Source organism: Natator depressus, chromosome 22, assembly GCF_965152275.1.
Source record: "Natator depressus isolate rNatDep1 chromosome 22, rNatDep2.hap1, whole genome shotgun sequence".
NCBI classification, from domain to species: Eukaryota; Metazoa; Chordata; order Testudines; family Cheloniidae; genus Natator; species Natator depressus.
This window is the reverse complement of record NC_134255.1, coordinates 4201489-4219930: the sequence shown is the minus strand read 5'-3', so window position 1 is coordinate 4219930 and position 18442 is coordinate 4201489. Positions and strand designations below refer to the sequence as shown.

Genomic DNA, 18442 nt, shown 5'->3' with positions numbered 1-18442 from the left:
TGTTTAAAGACTTCAGGATTATGGCAAATCCACCACAACCCTAGACAAGTTGCTCCAATGGTTAATTGCTTTCCACTTACAAGTTTGCATCTAATTTCGAGCCTGAATTTATCTTGTTTCAGCTCACAGCCCACAACAGGTCTTGTTATGTCTGCTAGATTAAAGAGCTCTCTATTAGCAGAATTTTTCTCCCCACAATGGGGAATTGCCTGAGGTGATGCTACTGGGATTTGAACTTTTGGTTCCAATGGGTCTGGCCAATCAGCCCACCCAGGAGCGGTGGGTGAAATTCTGTGGCCTGCATTGTGCGGGAGGTCAGACTAGATGATCATAATGGTCCCTTCTGACCTAAATATCTATGAATCTATGAAACTCAGCACCTCCCTCCTTCTGCTGGCACCATTAAACATCTAAGGAGCCTGCCCTTCTGCAGGGAGAAGTTGCCATTGTAGGATGTGCAACTCCTGCAGCACGTTACAGAGGGTGGCCCATGCTGAGCTCTCTCCTTCTCTCTCATATAGAGATTTTACCTTTAGTTTCCTTTTGTTCTGACATTTCTCAAACTAGAATAAAAGTCATTCAGGCTCAAAGTGCCTGTTTGCGGGGTGTGTGGAAAAGTAACATTTATAATCATAGAATATCAGGGTTGGAAGGGACCTCAGGAGGTATCTAGTTCAACCCCCTGCTCAAAAGCAGGACCAATCCCCAATTTTTGCCCCAGATCCCTAAATGGCCCCCTCAAGGATTGAACTCACAACCCTGGGTTTAGCAGGCCAATGCTCAAACCACTGAGCTATCCTCCCCCCCAATGCATATTCAATCACTCGGGGAAAAATAAAGTTTGACAAGTCCGTATTTCAGCGCAAGGCGCAGCAATAGACCAACGTGTCTGCTCCATCAGTGACTGGTGGGAGACTGAAGGTCCAATTCTGCAATTTAGGAGACTGAACTCCTCCATGATTTGAGGTCAACCTGTAGCTAGAATACAGGTCAAAGACACGGAACTGTCATTAAGACCATCAGCGCTTACAGTGGAGAAACTTGTTATGCTTCATCAGGCTACTGAGATAACTTCAATGTAAATTACTCTGATGGGGTGTCTGGTTGCCAGACCAGAGACCAGACTTGGGTTGGTGCAACAGGAGAAGAAAAGGAAGCCACATGCACAGAAAGCAGCTAAAGGGGAACAACAGCATGGAGCCCAGAGTTTGCAGTGACACATGATGTGAAAAGAAACGTCTGCTCAAGCAGCAGCCAGCACGAGAAACACACTAGAGAGGCGTGTGTCACACAAGAAGATGACAGAGAGGAAGCTGTGCTCATTGGTATAATGATGAAGCGCGGACGCCATTAGCACCCATCAGCAGGGAGGCCCAGAAATGGCACACCTGACGAGGTAAGGCTGGCGACAGGAGCACACAGCTGGGTTATGAAAGATAAAGCAGCTGCTTAAGTGTGGCTATCTGAGTCACGAGTCCCACCCACTGAATAAGCTCAGCCAAAGAAATATGCATCTGAGATAAATTTATCGTTTCTGTGGAACAGACACTTCCTGCTCAGAGGCTCATGCTCACACGCTGTGAAACAAAGCAATCTGCCAAGCCCCTTAGCTGGCCCAGACTCTTATATCCGGGTGCGGCTAGTGATATGTCCACCACAGGCTGGGCTGTTTAATCTAGCTTTATTGGTCTTTACAACCAAACTAGACCTGATCTGCCTGCCCTGCTCAGCCCTTGCGTTCGCTCATCCAGAGTCATCTAACCAATCACAAACTGATCCCGGCCGACATACCCTGCCCCAGCCTGTCACAACCCCTTCCCTGGCTCAGTGTACCCTGCCTGCCACCGGCCAGCCACAAGAGTCTCCTCACGTCTCTGCCCACTAACCTAGTAGCAGCTGGTGTCCATGTAAGATGGGAGGATTTACAGCATTCCCCCCCATCACCCACCTACTATCTGTTTATATTTGCCCATCACTATAACATGTAGGTACCAAGTACAGGGAGTAGAAGCTCCAGCAGGGACCTCTGGGAATTACATCCTAGTCCAGTCTCATATGGGCTGTAGATTCACAGGGGGGTGCTTTTTTTTATTTCCCCTTCTCCAACCCCCTACCTTCCCCCCAATACACACATATTAGCCCAGTCTAAGGATGAAGGAGGTGGGAAAAGACGGCCAGATCAGAAACAGTGACAACTGTACATATCATGAGAATGTAAGAATGGCCGTACCGGGTCAGACCAAAGGTCCATCTAGCCCAGTGTCCTGTCTTCCAACAAGGGCCAATGCTAGGTGCCCCAGAGAGAATGAACAAAACAGGTAATCATCCAGCGATCCATCCCCTGTCATCCAGTCCCTGCATCTGCCAGTCAGAGGTTTAGGGACACCCCGAGCATGGGGTTATATCCCTGGCTAATAGCCATTGATGGAGCTATCCTCCCTCTCCCACCAGCCTCCTGGAGAAGACAAAAAGCTCCCTCCATCCTTCTTCGTACCACCTCATCACACCATGCACAACCCTCCACACACTGGCTGATCCTCCAGAGCCACCGCAAAGGACAGAAAGAGATCACGTCCCTGACCCCACTGGGAAAGTGAGGAGTCATCCCTGAACTAGAGCCTGGTTCAACCACACGCTAGGCTCCAGCCAATCCAGGAGCTGGTCTGGTGACTCTCTGGGCAGGTATATAAACCACTCTGGAGACACGCCCAGCTCACTTCTTAGCTTGGAACCCTCCCCTGCCTGACAGTGGGGACAGACCACAGGCCTCAGCCTGCTCCAGCCCTGCTCTGGGTCCAGCCTGGCTCCCAGCCCTACTCCTGCTTTGTGTCGATCCTGCTCTTGACTCCTGATTCTGGCTCTGACTGTTGGGCCCAGCCATCCTTGCCTTGGTTTCTGACACCCACTTTGTCCCTTCCCCAGTTTGGGGGGTTGCCATGGTGCTACCGGTCAGTATCAAATACCATTCTGTACATGAATCATCCATGACCCTGCAAACCCGTCTCAGGGAAAGAACGCAAAGCGACAAGGACTTACGGGACTTGTTGATCATTTTTATCAGCAGGTGAGGCGCCACCCGGTGGCTATTGCTCTCATTGCGGCCACTGCTGGTCACCTAGAGTGGGAAGAGGAAGACGCTTTGAGTCGTACCTGCCAGGCAGAACATCTGGTCACCCTGCACACATCCCTCCCCCTTCATGCTATGTGGCACTGAAAGTCCTGCCTACAGGTATTCAGTGCCATAGAAGCACTTGCATTAGTGTGGGCTGTGTGATAGTGATGCTAGCAGTTAAGATTTTATATTAGCAATCACACACACACACACACACACACACAGGCAGGCAGATGCTGATCATATATATCATCTGGTCACACACTCAGGGATTCAAAAGTGCCTCTGTGAATTAGGAGCGTAAGTCACTGTTGAAAATGAGACTTTGGAAGATTTCTATGCAGAGAGATTACAGATGGGTGTTTAAATTATACATGCCCTTCAGCACGAAAAAAATCAAAACCGTTGAAATTTCTCCTTGAAAAAATGTGTTTTGTTCCATATGAACAAAATGTATTAATGTTACAGAAACAGGACTTCAGCTGTCCTACAGATGAGCTTATGTTTCCAGGTGTAGTTCACAAATGTTATATGCCATGAAATGCTGTAGGTCAACTGTTAAGCACTTACTAAAAAACCCCACCTAACTATACATATGCGCTTCTAATCCATATTCACATAACATTATATTGATGCATCTGCATAGTATTCCACAGGGTATTGTAGATAGAGGATAATAACTGTACTTCACTTCCCATGGAATCCCTGATGCACAGTACAGCTAAACATAGATTATTTATGAGGTTCTGAGTTAAAACATGAAGAGTTAGAAGTTCAAGGCTGCACAGAGAAAGTTTTCCCCATTGAAGAGTTCTCTCCATGTTGTTATCAAAATTAATTAGATGGGAATACTTTCCCTCGCCTAACTTTGCAGGATGGGGTTAAGCCACCTTCGTTTTCAATTCACATTTTAAAAAAATAATTTCCGCACACACACACACACACATAAAGTGAGAGACAGCGACCACCCAGACTGACAGACTCTGGGTCTGCACCACGCACCAGATGGGCTTTGCAGCTCCTGAACCAAGCAGACAGCTGCAGAGCTGATGCATCACCAAGGAGCCAAGCAGATCAGACCCAACAGGCAGGTATTAAAGCAGCACACATCACGTCAGATTCCACATACTCGGAAAGAACCAGATTCCTTTGATCCAGCCATCCACTTGGAAAGAGGCTTGGCTGGTGCTGTGTGTTTTCTAAAGACTTCTGCACTCACTCTGAGTTCTTCGGAAAGCCGCCCTGCGATGCATCAGGTGACTGCACCAGGGTGGAAGATCTCAGTGGAAAAGGTTTGAAACCACCTTCCTAATGATCTCTTTGTGGTTAATTAAGGAAATATAATGAGCAGGCCTTCCCCACCCATGTACAGCATGTTTACTTTTTTCAGAGCAGGTGTCTACAAGCCGAGTGATTTTCAACAGCTCAGTTGCTTGATTTATTACTTGGGTTCCTGAATGATTCCATAATTAAGTCATGTTTCCTTGAAATCTTTAGGCTGCCGTGGATCTCCGCAGAGGCAGACGCCCCTCTGGAGAAGCAGGGAAGGGTGCCAGCAAACCGGGCCAGGACATTCTTCCAAAATGACCTTGGCTCCATGCATCCGTCTTGCTGATCCTTAGTCTCTGGCAGGACAAAGCTGAGCGTTCTCATATCCCTGAGCAGTCTAAAACTCTTCCAAGGCAGTGGGAGCCAGTGGTTAAGCTCTCCCCACTCCCTGACCACTCTAAGGTCAATGTTTACTTTGCCACACAATCCTCATTTCACCCACCTTCCCGCCTGCACTCAGCAGTCACCATCTTGGCCAGCAAAAGCCAAACAAAACTAATCTAAAGCCACCTTTATTTGGTGGGGGGGGAGGCACCGCTCGTTACGAGCAATTCCCATCCTAAGTTGCTGGGGATATGCCACGAATCATTACAGGACGGAACAAATTAATTTCATAACCATGTGGCTCCTCAGAGCCTCAACACGCCCTGGAATTTATTCCTTCGCTAACTGAATGTAAGTGCTGGGGAACAGGTGCCAAAAGGACAGGCTTAGAGAGGCTTTGTTCTTCTCTTTACCCCTGCACTGCCCTGTCAACGTGCCTTATCTTGGATCTAGAACCACCACATGCAGGGGAAGAGGATACTTCACTTGCCAGGACCCTATCAGCTGGGGTGCTGTGACCATTGCCTGTCACCAATATGGCCTCATTGTTTCCTTGTTCTCCCCTGTCTGGCTGTAGCCAGCCATTCTCTCCTGCCTTGTACTTAAATCATAATCTTTCTGGGTCTGGGCCTGGCTCTTTGCCCTGTGTTCAAGAATCGCAGAGTTTTAAGAGCTGAAGTGATCACTAGATCATGTAGTCTGACCTCCTATATATCACAGGCCACCATCAGCCAGCACCCACGCACTAAACCCAACAGGTGAAATGACACCCCAGTATGGCTAACCTCAGGAGACTAAGCTATTGTGTGCAGAGAAGAGACGGGACCAAGGTGCACCAATGCCCGAGGCCCCATCAGTGGCAGAGAAGAGCTACCAGAGAGGGGTAACTCACAGTCCCTTCCAGCCTCGGCCCATCTGCAACAGCCACCTCTTATGAGCAATCTCTTGAGCCTTCTGCTATCTGACCACCAGCAGGGCTGTCCAGGCCATCGATAAAGACACCCGAGAAGTAACAAAGGACCAAGGGTGACCTTACCAACTGCAGGGGATTGAGTGTGCAGGACTCACCTACTCCATCCTAGCAGATAATAATACCTGCTTAATGCTCCAGAGAACAGCCCCAGAAAGTCTCTGCTGATAAATATGCCCTGGAATAAGATTTCCTCTTCACACCCACCTTGGACAGGAGTTTAACTCCAGCAATTGTCTCCGTCTGACTCTTCCCCATTCCTTACCTACATGGATTCCAAGGCCAAAAGGGACCATTATAGCCATCTAAGTCTGATAAAAGGCCACGCTGCCCCACAGCAGCGCTAGGATTGGAACCCACGCCCTCCAGTATCAAAGGCTACAGCCTTACCCCTGTGCCACCATATCACCTACACCTGTGCTGCGAGGCCACTTTGCAGGTCAACAGGGTGCATGCCTACCTTCTTTCCTGCCCAGGCGGAGCAGATATGACTCTTCTCATAGCCCATACACGCCATTCTACAGATCAACTGGAGGGGGCACTGCTGAGCAATGTGATACTTCACCAAGGAGCTGCCCGAAACCAGGGATTTCTGGTTCCTGGGAAACGTCAATATTTTGATTGTTTTCGTTCCACACTTTGAATGTAAACTGGTTTTTTTTTTCAAAATTTCCCATGAACCACAAATCTTAAAAAAAAAAAAAAAAAAAAAGGTTTTGGAAATACCGACCCCAAACAAGACCTGCTCCCCAGAACCAGGGCAGCCGCTGACTGACAGTCTTGTCAGTTTCACTAGGGCTGTAAACCTGACAAGAAATTTCAGTCACCAGCTGTTGGGGCTCCTGGGGTCTGCAACTCTGGGGCAGGGAGTCTGAAAGTCCTCATTGTTCCCAGGTTCCCTGCTGCAGATCTGGGAGTCAATTCTGATTAGAGCTGGGGCTTTCAGGAACCCAGATCCACAGCAGTGAGCCTGGAAACCCTGGCATGGCAGGGCTGCCTTGCAGCTCTGGATTCTAGGAAGGTCTGGGGTCCCCAGCCTGGCACTGCCCACAAGGCTAGGCTGCCCTGGAGCTGTGGACCCAGGAAGTGCTGGTTCCCCCGCAGCCCGCTATGCAAGCTGTCAGCAAAGGATAGAATCTTGCTTGACAGGCAGGTTTCTGATAGACCAAAACCATTTTCACAGGCCATTTGGGGATCAACACATGGGCATTTGCCGACAAAAACGTTCAGAGTGGAAGTTCAGAGCTGAGCCCTCTGGCTGACATTACAGCTAGGCCACCGCGGACAGTGAGCGTCTGCCTTCTACCCCATGCATTGTGTCACTGCAAATGCAAAACAACCCAGGGAGTGCGTTTCTGGAGGGGCAGTGTTCACTGCCAGTGAGTTTAATCTCAGCTGATTAAACTCACCGGGCATTCAGCTGTGTGCCTCTGGACCCCACCCAAAAGGGTGTGCTCTAATTACCCACAACGTCACTGCCCATCTGTCTCATTGCCCAGTGAAGCCACACACAGCTGAAGGGAGTCTTTGCAGTTGGGTTGGATGCACCCTGAGCACCAGGGTGGATCATCCACCTAAAACGCTCACCCGTTGAGGAGATCTTAATATAGAACATTGGCACTTTTCTGCCACATTTCTTTGCTGGGAACTCACAGTGCTAACCAAACCCTGATTCTGCCTCAGCCCATCCTCAACAGTAGGTCAGCAGGAGTGTCCCCATTTTACAGACAGGGAAAGTGAGGCATAGAAGTCAAATGACTAGCCCCAAGTCAATGGGAGATCTAGAGACAGAACCTGGATCCTTGCCTTCTAGATCCATTCTTTGGTCACTATACCAGAGTCTTCCTCTGTAATCCCAACCACCCACACGCTGCACCTACTAATCTACAGCCATGGCAAAAAATGCTTCAAAATGAAGAATGGCATCAAAAAAGATGGAGGGACGTGTGAGGTTTGTTTTGTAAGTCGTTGTGCTACACAATAACCAATGATCGCTGAACCTCACCACCTAGGACACTGGGTTCAACTGAACCTCTACACATTCAGCTGCTTTGCACGACATTCCTGCTTCCCACACCCACCTGGGATGGAAGGTTCTCAAGAGCAAGGTTCAGCTTGCAAAATATCCCCTCCTCTCGCAGAGGCTGGAGACGCCACCAGGCACAAACCTTTCCATGGGATTCCCCCATCCTAAGAAAACTGAGTTCATGAAGCTGTCTCAAACATCCCCTTTCCCACTCCCAAAAAGACCCAGAAGAGTTGGGTTCTTATTGTCCCAGCCTGGTTTGTTCCCAGCCCAATGCTTCCTCCACTGGATGGGATAAGAGCAGCTCCCGAGAGACAAGAACATAAAGATAGCATCCAGCTCTGTTGCACTGTAGCAGGTTGGAGATCCATGCACTCTGTGGCCGTCCTAACCAGACCTCACACACCAGTAAATAGGACTGAAACCTGGGCTATAGCTCTGAATGTCCAGCATGGCCGTTCAGTGGTCTACGTGAAATGAGTTTGCTGGGTCTCAGTCTTGTCCACATTTCCCACACGCACAATTGGCAGCAGCCGGCCATCTCTGCAGATAGGTCAAGGGCTGGCTGTATTGGGGGTCTGACACCTAGGGCTGGTCCCTAGAGCAGCACAGAAGCATCCTGTAGGGGCAGTTAGCACCTTTGCAGTGTCTGCACAGCAGCTGTGCTGTGGGTAAACAGAACACTTCGGTCTCCAGGGTGGTCCATCTGGCCCCTTCACCAGCTCTCATCTCATTGGAAAACTTTCACGAAGTAAGAAAAAGAGCAACCAAGAGAAAATCAGCACCCGAGTTGGACCCGCACCACACATATACTTGTGGTGTATACAAATACCTGTGTCTATAGGTGACAATACTGGGGCTGCCACTGGTGAAAATCATAAGCAATTCCACTGACATCACTGCAGTGACACTGGTCGAAACAAGAGCAAAACCAGGCCAATTTATTGAAGAAGACACACTCGTAACTTCATTGTTTTGTTGAGTTTCCCCAGCTGTAGGATTAGCATACCACCTGCCTGCCAGGGGGAGGAAGCAATTCATAGCTTGCGGGCTCGACAGCGATTTGAAGGTGAGAAGCGCTACAGAGTAGCAATGTCAAGAATTATTGTGAAGGATTCCTGTGTTTTTTCCGGGCCTCCAACCTCTGCCTTTGTTTAGTCATGTCATATAAACATGATTGGCTCTTTAAAAGCAAACCTATAGTCATGAATCAAGGAAACATTTAATAAGAGAGAACGTTGATAGCCCATCAAATACAGAGTAAACACAACTGAACTGTAAGGCGAACGAACAACAGAACCGGAGCCCTGGATGAAAGGAATCTGAAGAACACACACACAGCATGCAATAAGGAGTGACAATTAGTCATTTGGTTGTACTGCTGCTCCAGACGTGCTGGTCCCAGGTGGGTGAGGCAATGGCTTTGGTTGGACCATGCAGTGGGATGGCTGCCCCACTCCTGCAGAAAAGGAGTAAAAGCAGCCCGGGCACAGGCAAAGGCAGCAGGTCCTGGCCCCTTGCCAGTGATGAGTGGCCATTACACTGCAGTCTGCCCCAGTGAGCGGGGGCTAGAGGACGACTGGCAGGAGCCACTGAGGCAAGGTGGGTTTAGAGGGTTGGGGGTTCCCCTGGGAGGGGAGACCCAGAGCATGGGGGTACTGCTGGGGCAGAACCCTGAGGTAAAGGGGCACTGGGGTCCAGGAGGGACATGGGGGCCAGCGGCAGGCGAGACACCTGCCTGCAGAGGGCGCTCCGGGCAGGAAAGAGCTAATTCCCGAGACGACCAGCAGGAGGCGCCGCACTGGTGAAGCGTCTCCTCGCTACAGACCAACTTCAGCTGGTAAGCTTTCGTTTGACCTGAAGAAGAGCTCTGTGGAGCTCCAAAGCACATCTCTGCCAACAGAACTTGGGCCAATAAAAGAGATCACCTCACCTACTAGAATCATGCAAACATAGGACTGGAAGGGGCCTCTTGAATCATCAAGTCCAGTCCCCTGCTATCCCAGGCTACCCCATCAAATAATTCCCTTCATAAACATAGCATGCTTTACCTTAAATCCAGTCCGGTTTGTTGCCCCCACTGCTCCCAGTGGGAAGCTCTGCCAGAGCCTCTCTCCTCTGACAGTTAGAAACCTGCCTCTCATTTCCAGCATAAATTTACTCATGGTCACTTTAGCCCCATTTGTTCTTGTGCCAACAGTGTCCTTTAGCTTCAGTAGCTCTTCCGCCTCCCTGGCGCGTACCCCCAATGTATTTATGGAGAACAATCAGATCCCCTCTGAGCCTCTGCTTTGCTAGGCTAAACAAGCCCAGCTCTTAGGCTCTCCATTCCCCTGACCAGCTTAGTAGCCCTCCTCTGCGCCGGTTCCAGTTTGCATTCATCTTTCTTGAACATGGGTGACCAGAACTGTAGCCAGTATTCCAGATGAGGTCTCACCACTGTCTCTTACAATGGCATTAATACATCCCCATTTCTACTGGAAATACCTCACCAGATGCATCCTCGGACCACATTTGCCTTTTTCATGGCTACATTGCATTGGTAGCTCATTGTCACCTTGTCATGGCCTAATACACCAGAGTGGGCTCTGGACAGTGAATCTGGGGACCTGAATTCTATTCCCGGCTCGCTGGGGGACCTTAGGGAAGTCACATCCCCCATCTGTAAAATGGGGATGGTATTCTGACTTGCTTCTGTAAAGTGCTTTGACATCCATGGGTGAGAAGAGCAAAGTATTAATAACAAACAAGGAGGAGGGGCACAAGTAGACCAGAAGTCAGTAGAGCAACATACTGCATCTCAGTACCCATCCCTGCAGTATCCAAGCTCTTCCAAGATAACTAATGGCTACATCTCGAGGTCCCTAGTGGACTTTAAGTCTTCTGCTCTTCTCCCTGTCCTGTGGAAGGAGAGGGCTAGGCTTGGGGTATACACGTTTGGAGGGTGTCCCTAGCCTCTGTTTGCCAGAAGCTGGGATTGGGTGACAGGGCATGGATCGCTGGATGATTACCTGTTTTGTTCATTCCCTTTGGGGCACCTGCCATTGGCCACTGTCAGAGGACAGGATACTGGGCTTGATGGACCTTTGGTCTGACCCAGTATGGCCATTCTTATGAAGAAGTGGGGGGGTCCTGTCCTTCTCTTAGTGGGACAGCTTTGCAGAGCATCCAAATACAGCCAGCATCAGGGTTAGTCTGAACTCCACTGGAAGCTAGTTTCACAGCCAAACCCTTTTGATTGAGAGACATTTGGTCCCATCAATTGGGCAATCAAATGGCTTTGAGTCAGTCTGTGATCTCTGTTCATGGAGGACGCTGGATGCAGTACATGTAACAGCTGTCCGCCCTCCTCCCCCAGCTTGCTACACCCACAAACTGATCCACATGGGCAGTCCCCTGCCCCTGTACTTTGCCCCACTGACTTTACTGGGACTATACAGGTATTAGGGTCTGCACATGAGGATTAGAGTGCAGGATCAGGACCTTCCGCTGTGAACTCTTCAGGGCAGGCGATGTCTCCTAACGCCGATACTGCATGCATGCAGACACACACAGTGCCTAGCACGCTGGGATCCTGTGTAAAGCTGGGTGAAAATGGTTTTCCCGTCCCTTAGTCAAGAGTTCAATTTTTTTTCCCCCCCTCTCAAATTGGGACAAAGTCAAAACCTAAATTATTCGGGAACCAAAAACCCAAACAAAATTTTGGTTTGTGTCCAATGAAATACTTCATTTCAAAATGTTGTGTTTTGGTGTTGCCGTTTTTGTGTGTGTGTGTCTGATTCACTGAAATTTCTGAATGAGACAGAGTTTCAGATCAGAAAACCAGAATTTTTCATTTCAAAAATATCAAAGAAACATTTCAATAATTTCAAAATTTTTTCAACATTTTTTCAAGTTGGGAGATTCATATCCAGCCATTTGGAGAACAGCTTCGGTTTTGATGCACTAGGATCTTTTGACAGAAAATGATTAGTTGAAACAGAATTTCTATGGAATTGAAATTCCACGCTTGAATAATAAGAGTATAGCAGTCAGAATATACTACCAACCACCTGAACAGGATGGTGACCAAGATTATGAAATGCTCAGGGACACCAGAGGGGCTACAGAAACAGAAAACTCAGTGATAATAGGGGTTTTCAACTATCAGCATATTTATTGGGAACATGTCACCTCAGGACAGGATGCAAAGATAAAATTTCCACACATCACTAATGACTGCTTCTTGGAGCAGCTAGTCCTGGATCCCACAAAGGCAGAGGCAATTCTTGATTTAGTCCTAAATGGAGCAGAAGTTCTGGTCCAAGAGGTGAATATAGCTGAACTGCTCAGTAATAGCAACCACAATGTAATTAAATTTAACATCCTTGTAAGGGGAACAATACCAAAGAACCACCGTAGCATTTAACTTCAAGAAGAACTATGCAAATATGAGGAAGCTAGTTAAATGGAAATTAAACGGAACACTCACAAGAGTGTAATACCTGCAAGCTCCATGGAAACTATTTAAAAACACCATAATAGAGGCTCACATTAAATGTATATCCCAAATTTTAAAAAAAACAGTAATAGGATCAACAAAATGTCACTATTGCTAAACAATAGAGTAAAAGAGGCAGTCAGAGGCAAAAAGGAATCTTTTTAAAAATTGGAAGTCAAATCCCACTGAGGAAAATGGAAAGGAGCATAAACTCCGGCAAGTCAAAACTGTAAAAGTATAATGAGGCAGGCCAAAAAAGAATTTGCAGTGCAACTAGACACAAAAGACAAAAACTAACAGCAAAAAAAAAAAAAAAAGGAGTACTTGTGGCACCTTAGAGACTAACCAATTTATCTGAAACCAGCAAAAAAAAAGTACATCAGAAGCAGGAAACCTGCCAAATATTCAGTGGGGCCACTGGCTGATCGGGATACAAAAGGAGCACTCAAGGAAGACAAGGCTGTTGGCTGAGAAATTAAATGAATTCTTTGCGTCGGTCTTCACTGCAGAGGCTGAGAGGGATTCCAACACCTAAGCCATTCTTGCTAGGTGACAAATCTGAGGAACTGTCCCAGATTGAGGTGTCAGTAGAGGAGGTTTTGGAACAAACTGATAAATTAAACAGTAATACATCACCAGGACCGAGTGGTATTCACCCAAGAGTTCTGAAGGAAGGTCTCACACCAAAAGCTCTTAAGCAAAGCAGGCAGTCATGAAAGTTGCAATACTACAACAAAAAAACTTCAAAAACAGACTCCATCGAGAGACTGCTGAATTGGAATTAATTTGCAAACTGGACACCATTAAATGAGGCTTGAATAAAGACTGGGAGCGGATGACTCATTACACAAGTAAAACTACTTCCCCATGCTTATTTTCCCCCTTACTATTACTCACACCTTCTTGTCAACTGTTGGAAATGGGCCATCCTGATTATCACTATAAAAGTTTTTTTTCCTCCTGCTGGTAATAGCTCACCTTACCTGATCACTCTCATTACAGTGGGTATGGCAAAACCCATTGTTTCATGTTCTCTGTGCGTATATATATATATATATATATATCTTCCTACTGTATTTTCCACTGCATGCATCCTCTGAAGTGGGTTTTAGCCCACGAAAGCTTATGCTCAAATAAATTTGTTAGTCTCTAAGGTGCCACAAGTACTCCTCGTTATTTTTTCTCGTGGATCAGTAACTGGTTAAAAGTTAAGAAACAAAGGGTAGGAATAAATGGTCAGTTTTCACAATGGAAAAAGCAGTAAATAGCAGGGTCACCCAAGGATCTGTACTGGGATCTGTGCTGTTCAACATATTCATAAATGATCCAGAAAAGGAGGTAAACAGTGAGTTGGCAAATTTGCAGATGATATAAAATTACTCAAGATGGTTAAGTCCAAAGCTGACTGTGAAGAGCTACAAAGGCATCTCACATAGCTGGGTGACTGGGTAACAAAATGGCAGATGAAATTCAATTTGATAAATGAAAGTAATGCACATTGGAAAACTTAATCCCACTATGCATACAAAATAAGGAGGGTCTAAATGAGCTGCTACCACTCCAGAAGGAGATCTTGGAGTCATCCTGGATAGTTCTCTGAAAACATCTGCCCAACGTGAAGCATCAGTCAAAAAAGTGAACAGAATGTTAGGAACCATTAGAAAAGGAATAGATACTTACTGCCATATTATCATAATGTCATTATATAAATCAGTGGTAAGCCCACACCTTGAATACTGTGTGCCGTTCTGGTGCCCCATTTCAAAAAAGATAGATTAGAAATGGAAAAGGTGCAGAGAAGGGCAACAAAAATGATTGGGGGTATGGAACAGCTTCCATATGAGGAGAGCTTAATAAGACTGGGACTGTTCAGCTTACAAAAGAGATGACTAAAGAGGATATGATAGAGGTCTAGAAAATCATGACTGGTGAGGAGAAATGAATAGGGAAGTATTGATTACCCTTCTCATAACCCAAGAACCAGGAGTCACCCAATGAAATTAATAGATAGAAGGCTTAAAACAAACATAAGGACCCACAACACACAGTCAACCTGTGGAATTTGTTGCCAGGGGATGTTGTGAAGGCCACAAAAATAACTGGGTTCAGAAAAGAATTAGGCAGATAGATCCATCAATGGCTATTAGCCAAGACGGTGAGAGATGCAGCCCCATGGTCTGGGTGGCCCTAAACCTCTGATTGCTTGAAGCTGGGAATGGGTGGCACAGGGGATGGATCACTTGATGACTGCCCTGTTCTGTTCATTCCCTCTGAAGCACCTGGCACCAGCCACTGTTGGAAGACAAGACGCTGGGATAGATGAACTGGTCTGACCCAGTGTGGCCGTTCTAATGTTCTTATGAAAATTTCCCAGCAAGCTCCAGCACTGCTTCCTGATGGGGGGCCTCCAGCACTACCCTGGTACAAACACCACAGCAACACTGCCCCTTCCTTCAGAACCTGGGGATTCACTGTAACAGAACCTGGCCTCTCTCTTACACTTCCCATCCTGCTGCTTTTCTTCCTGATTTTGACGCCACTCCTCCTCGAGGAAAGGGGGAGATCCAGCCTGTCCACGGTTTGAAACAAAAGAGGTTTTGTATGGTATAAAACCTTGGTTACTAGCCCTGACTGCTCTCCTTGCCATAAAGCAGTTTAACGTGTTTGTAACAGGCATGCAGAGCCACAGATAATCCTGTTAGCGCAAATCACCTGGTTAGATATATTAATATTTCAAGAAATAAATCAGCCAAAAAAACCCAGAGCATCTATTCAGTGACTTCCCCTCCCCGAACACACCCTCTAATCCCCAATTAAGATGGCCAGCTAGCACTTATGTTGGATAGCATCTTCCATGGGAAGGATTCTACAAAGCAGGGCCTGGATTGTGCCCCAGAAAAGGATGCAGAAGGCCAACAAAAGCCCGCTAAGTGGGACTTAATTGATGCACAGGCCTGGAGCTGATCCTCTACATGGGGGACCAGTTCCAGAGGAGACACTGCCCAGTTACGCATGAGAGACAGGTAAACTGGGCCCACGTACAAGTACGCGCATGAGCGCCTGCAGCTATTTATTTGGATTTGTTTAAAGAGCGCCTTGAGTAATCCGATCTAGGATAACAGTAACCCAGTGTGCATTGGCAAACAATCGCTTGTTTGCCACACGCTAAAATCCTGTGGGTGCAACTCTCGGTCACTTCTGAAGGAGAAAAAAAACCCCAAAAGTTAATCCTCAAAACAAAAAAGTTTTTGTTTTAAGCGACTGGGCAGCAAGAGTAATCGAATCAATGCGGAAGAGCACAGCTCAGGCTTCACACGGCCTGGTGGACTCTGGAAACTAGCCCGTGTGCATATCCAAAGATCACCGGGAGATCAATGATGATTCTTCTCTGTATTGTGGTAGCACCTACCCTATTCATGGACCAGCATCCCAGGGTGCTAGGTGCTGTACAAACACAGAGCAAAAAGGTAGTCCCCGCCCCAAAGAACTGCCAATCTAAAATCACATCGTACTGTCAGGGCACTTTTCTTTATTGTCTTCTTGGGCATCTCTGAATTAAAAGTGTCTCTTATTTTCCCAGTCTGTAAGAAGTCTGCCTAGGCATATGAACAACCCCCGCTACTACTTCTGTCAGAAGTATGCCCATTACATTCCTCAATACAACTGACCCCAACAAAAGCCTTGGAGCCATGCACTCAGTCTGGCAACCCACCAGACCAACAGCATGCAACCAGCGGGTTAAACCTACAGGCCCAGATCTGCAGCTGGCATCGTTCGACGTAGCTCTGTTGGTGGCTCAGACTCCTGCATCAGTGGGGCTAAGTTCAAAACTGGATGCCTTTCTGAAGATCTGCCCTGGTGACCACAATTGAGTAGAGGATCACCATGGTGATCTGGCCTTAAAACCTATGAAAATGTTTAACCATTTCTCTTCCTGTGGCACAGAAGCCATGAGCTCTGCAGCTGCATTGATTCAACCTGTCCTCCTGCATCCCACACTGCAGTGCCTCAGATTGGGAAGGTACCCCATAGCTCCTGCAACCCACCCACAGTGTTGGGAACGACGAGACAGATGCTTCCAGAGTCCCTGCATGTACTGGCCCAGTCACAGGTGCAAATCACGGTGGGTGTTGTTGCCCCAACACAGCTGTGGCAGGAAGAGCTGGCAGCGTGAAACTGAGCTCAGCCATCACATGACCAGGCAATGTAACAAGCCATGCCTTGCAGCAGTCTCCTGACTGAACACAGAGGTCATAAGAACTTAAGAACAGCCCAACTGGGTCAGACCAAAGGTCCATCTAGCCCCGTATCCTGTCTTCCCACAGTGGCCAATGCCAGGTGCCCCAGAGGGAATGAACAGAACAGGTAATCATCCAGCGATCCATCCCCTGTCACCCATTCCTAGCTTCTGGCAAACAGAGGTTAGGGACACCATTCCTGCCCATCCTAGCTAATAGCCATTGATGGACCTATCCTCCATGAATTTATCTAGTTCTTTTTTCAACCCTGTTATAGTCTTGGCCTTCACAAAATCCTCTGGCAAGGAGTTCCACTGGTTGACTGTGTGTTATGTGAAGAAATACTTCCTTTTGTTTGTTTTAAACATGCTGCCTATTAATTTAATTGGGTGACCCCTAGTTCTTGTGTTATGAGAAGGAGTAAATAACGCTTCCTTCTTTACTTTCTCCTCACCAGTCATGATTTTATAGACCTCTATCATATCCCCCCTTAGTCGACTCTTTTCCAAGCTGAAAAGTCCCAGTCTTATTAATCTCTCCTCATAGGGCAGCTGTTCCATCCCCCTAATCATTTTTGTTGCCCTTTTCTGAACCTTTTGCAATTTCAATACATCTTTTTTGAGAAGGGGCAACCACATCTGCCCTCAGTATTCGAGGTGTGGGTGTACCACAGATTTATATTGAGGCAATAGGATATTTTCTGTCTTATTATCGATCCTTTTCTTAATGATGCCCAACATTCTGTTCACTTTTTTAACTGCCGCTGCACATTGAGTGGATGTTTTCAGGGAACTATCCACAATGATTCCAAGATCTTTTTCTTGAGTGGTAACAGCTAATTCAGACCCCATCATTTTATATGTACAGTTGGGATTATGTTTTCCACTGTGCATTACTTTGCATTTATCAAAACTGAATTTCATCTGCCATTTTGTTGCTCAGTCACCCAGTTTTGAGAGATCCTTTTGTAGCTCTTCGCAGTCTGCTTTGGACTTAACTATCTTCAGCAATTTTGTATCATCTGCAAATTTTGCCACCTCACTGTTTACCCCTTTTTCCAGATCATTTATGAATATGTTGAATAGGACTGGCCCAGTACAGACTCCTGGGGGACACCACTATTCACCTCTCTCCATTCTGAAAACTGACCATTTATTCCTGCCCTTTGTTTCCTATCTTTTAACCAGTTACCAATCCCTGAGAGGACCTTCCCTCTTATCCCATGACTGCTTACTTTGCTTAAGAGCCTTTGGTGAGGGACCTTTTCAAAGGCTTTCTGAAAATCTAAATACACTATATCCACTGGATCGCTCTTGTCCACATGCTTGTTGGCCCCCCTCAAAGAATTCTAGTAGATTGGTGAGGCGTGATTTCCCTTTACAAAAACCATGTCAACTCTTTCCCAACAAATTATGTTCATCTATGTGTCTGACAAGTCTGTTCTTTACTATAGGTCCCTGCAGGACTGTTTTCTTTCAGATGCACCGGCAGCTGAGTTGTTAAGGGCTTCACTGACCTGCCAACAAGCGTGACTTTGACAAAGCAAAGCAAATTCTACCTGAGCAAGGTAGCACAGCAGTCACCAGGCAGCTGAAGGCAAAGCTAGTCAGCACAGGTTCAGGGAGGGTGGCACTCGGTGCAGGCATCCGAAGCGTGGAAGTGCAAAGGAGGAAGAGGAGAATTGTTTCAGGAGGGATAAAGGGGTAGAATTAGGACCCGGGAGCAGAGTAAATGGTGAAATCCCCCTCTTTGCAGACAAGCACAAGGACTAGCTAGGCGTCACAAGGCCTCCTGCACTTGTAAGAATTTCATCCAATGTCTAAACAAAAGTACTTTGGTAAAAAGGAAGAGAGTTATGTTTGAGAATGTGTCCAGCTAGCACCCAGAACATGGTATGACACCAATAAAATTCGACAGCTTCAAGGAAAAAAATCCCACCTAACATTAAAATGCCTGGAATTAA

The 18442-nt window shown here is 47.0% G+C and overlaps 1 protein-coding gene across 9 annotated transcripts in view; it reads right to left on the bottom strand.

The window, feature by feature from the left end:
- Nucleotides 1-18442, bottom strand: part of ST3GAL4 (ST3 beta-galactoside alpha-2,3-sialyltransferase 4) — a 178042-nt gene that overhangs the window by 22069 nt on the left and 137531 nt on the right. For 7 of the 9 annotated variants that reach the window (XM_074936870.1, XM_074936871.1, XM_074936869.1 and 4 more), the window contains one exon: nucleotides 3037-3115. The exons of the other annotated variants lie outside the window; for them this stretch is intronic. In XM_074936870.1, coding sequence (XP_074792971.1) covers nucleotides 3037-3052 — 16 coding nt within the window. In that variant the 5' untranslated portion in view covers nucleotides 3053-3115. The remainder of the gene's footprint in view (nucleotides 1-3036; nucleotides 3116-18442) is intronic. 9 annotated transcript variants of the gene reach the window in all.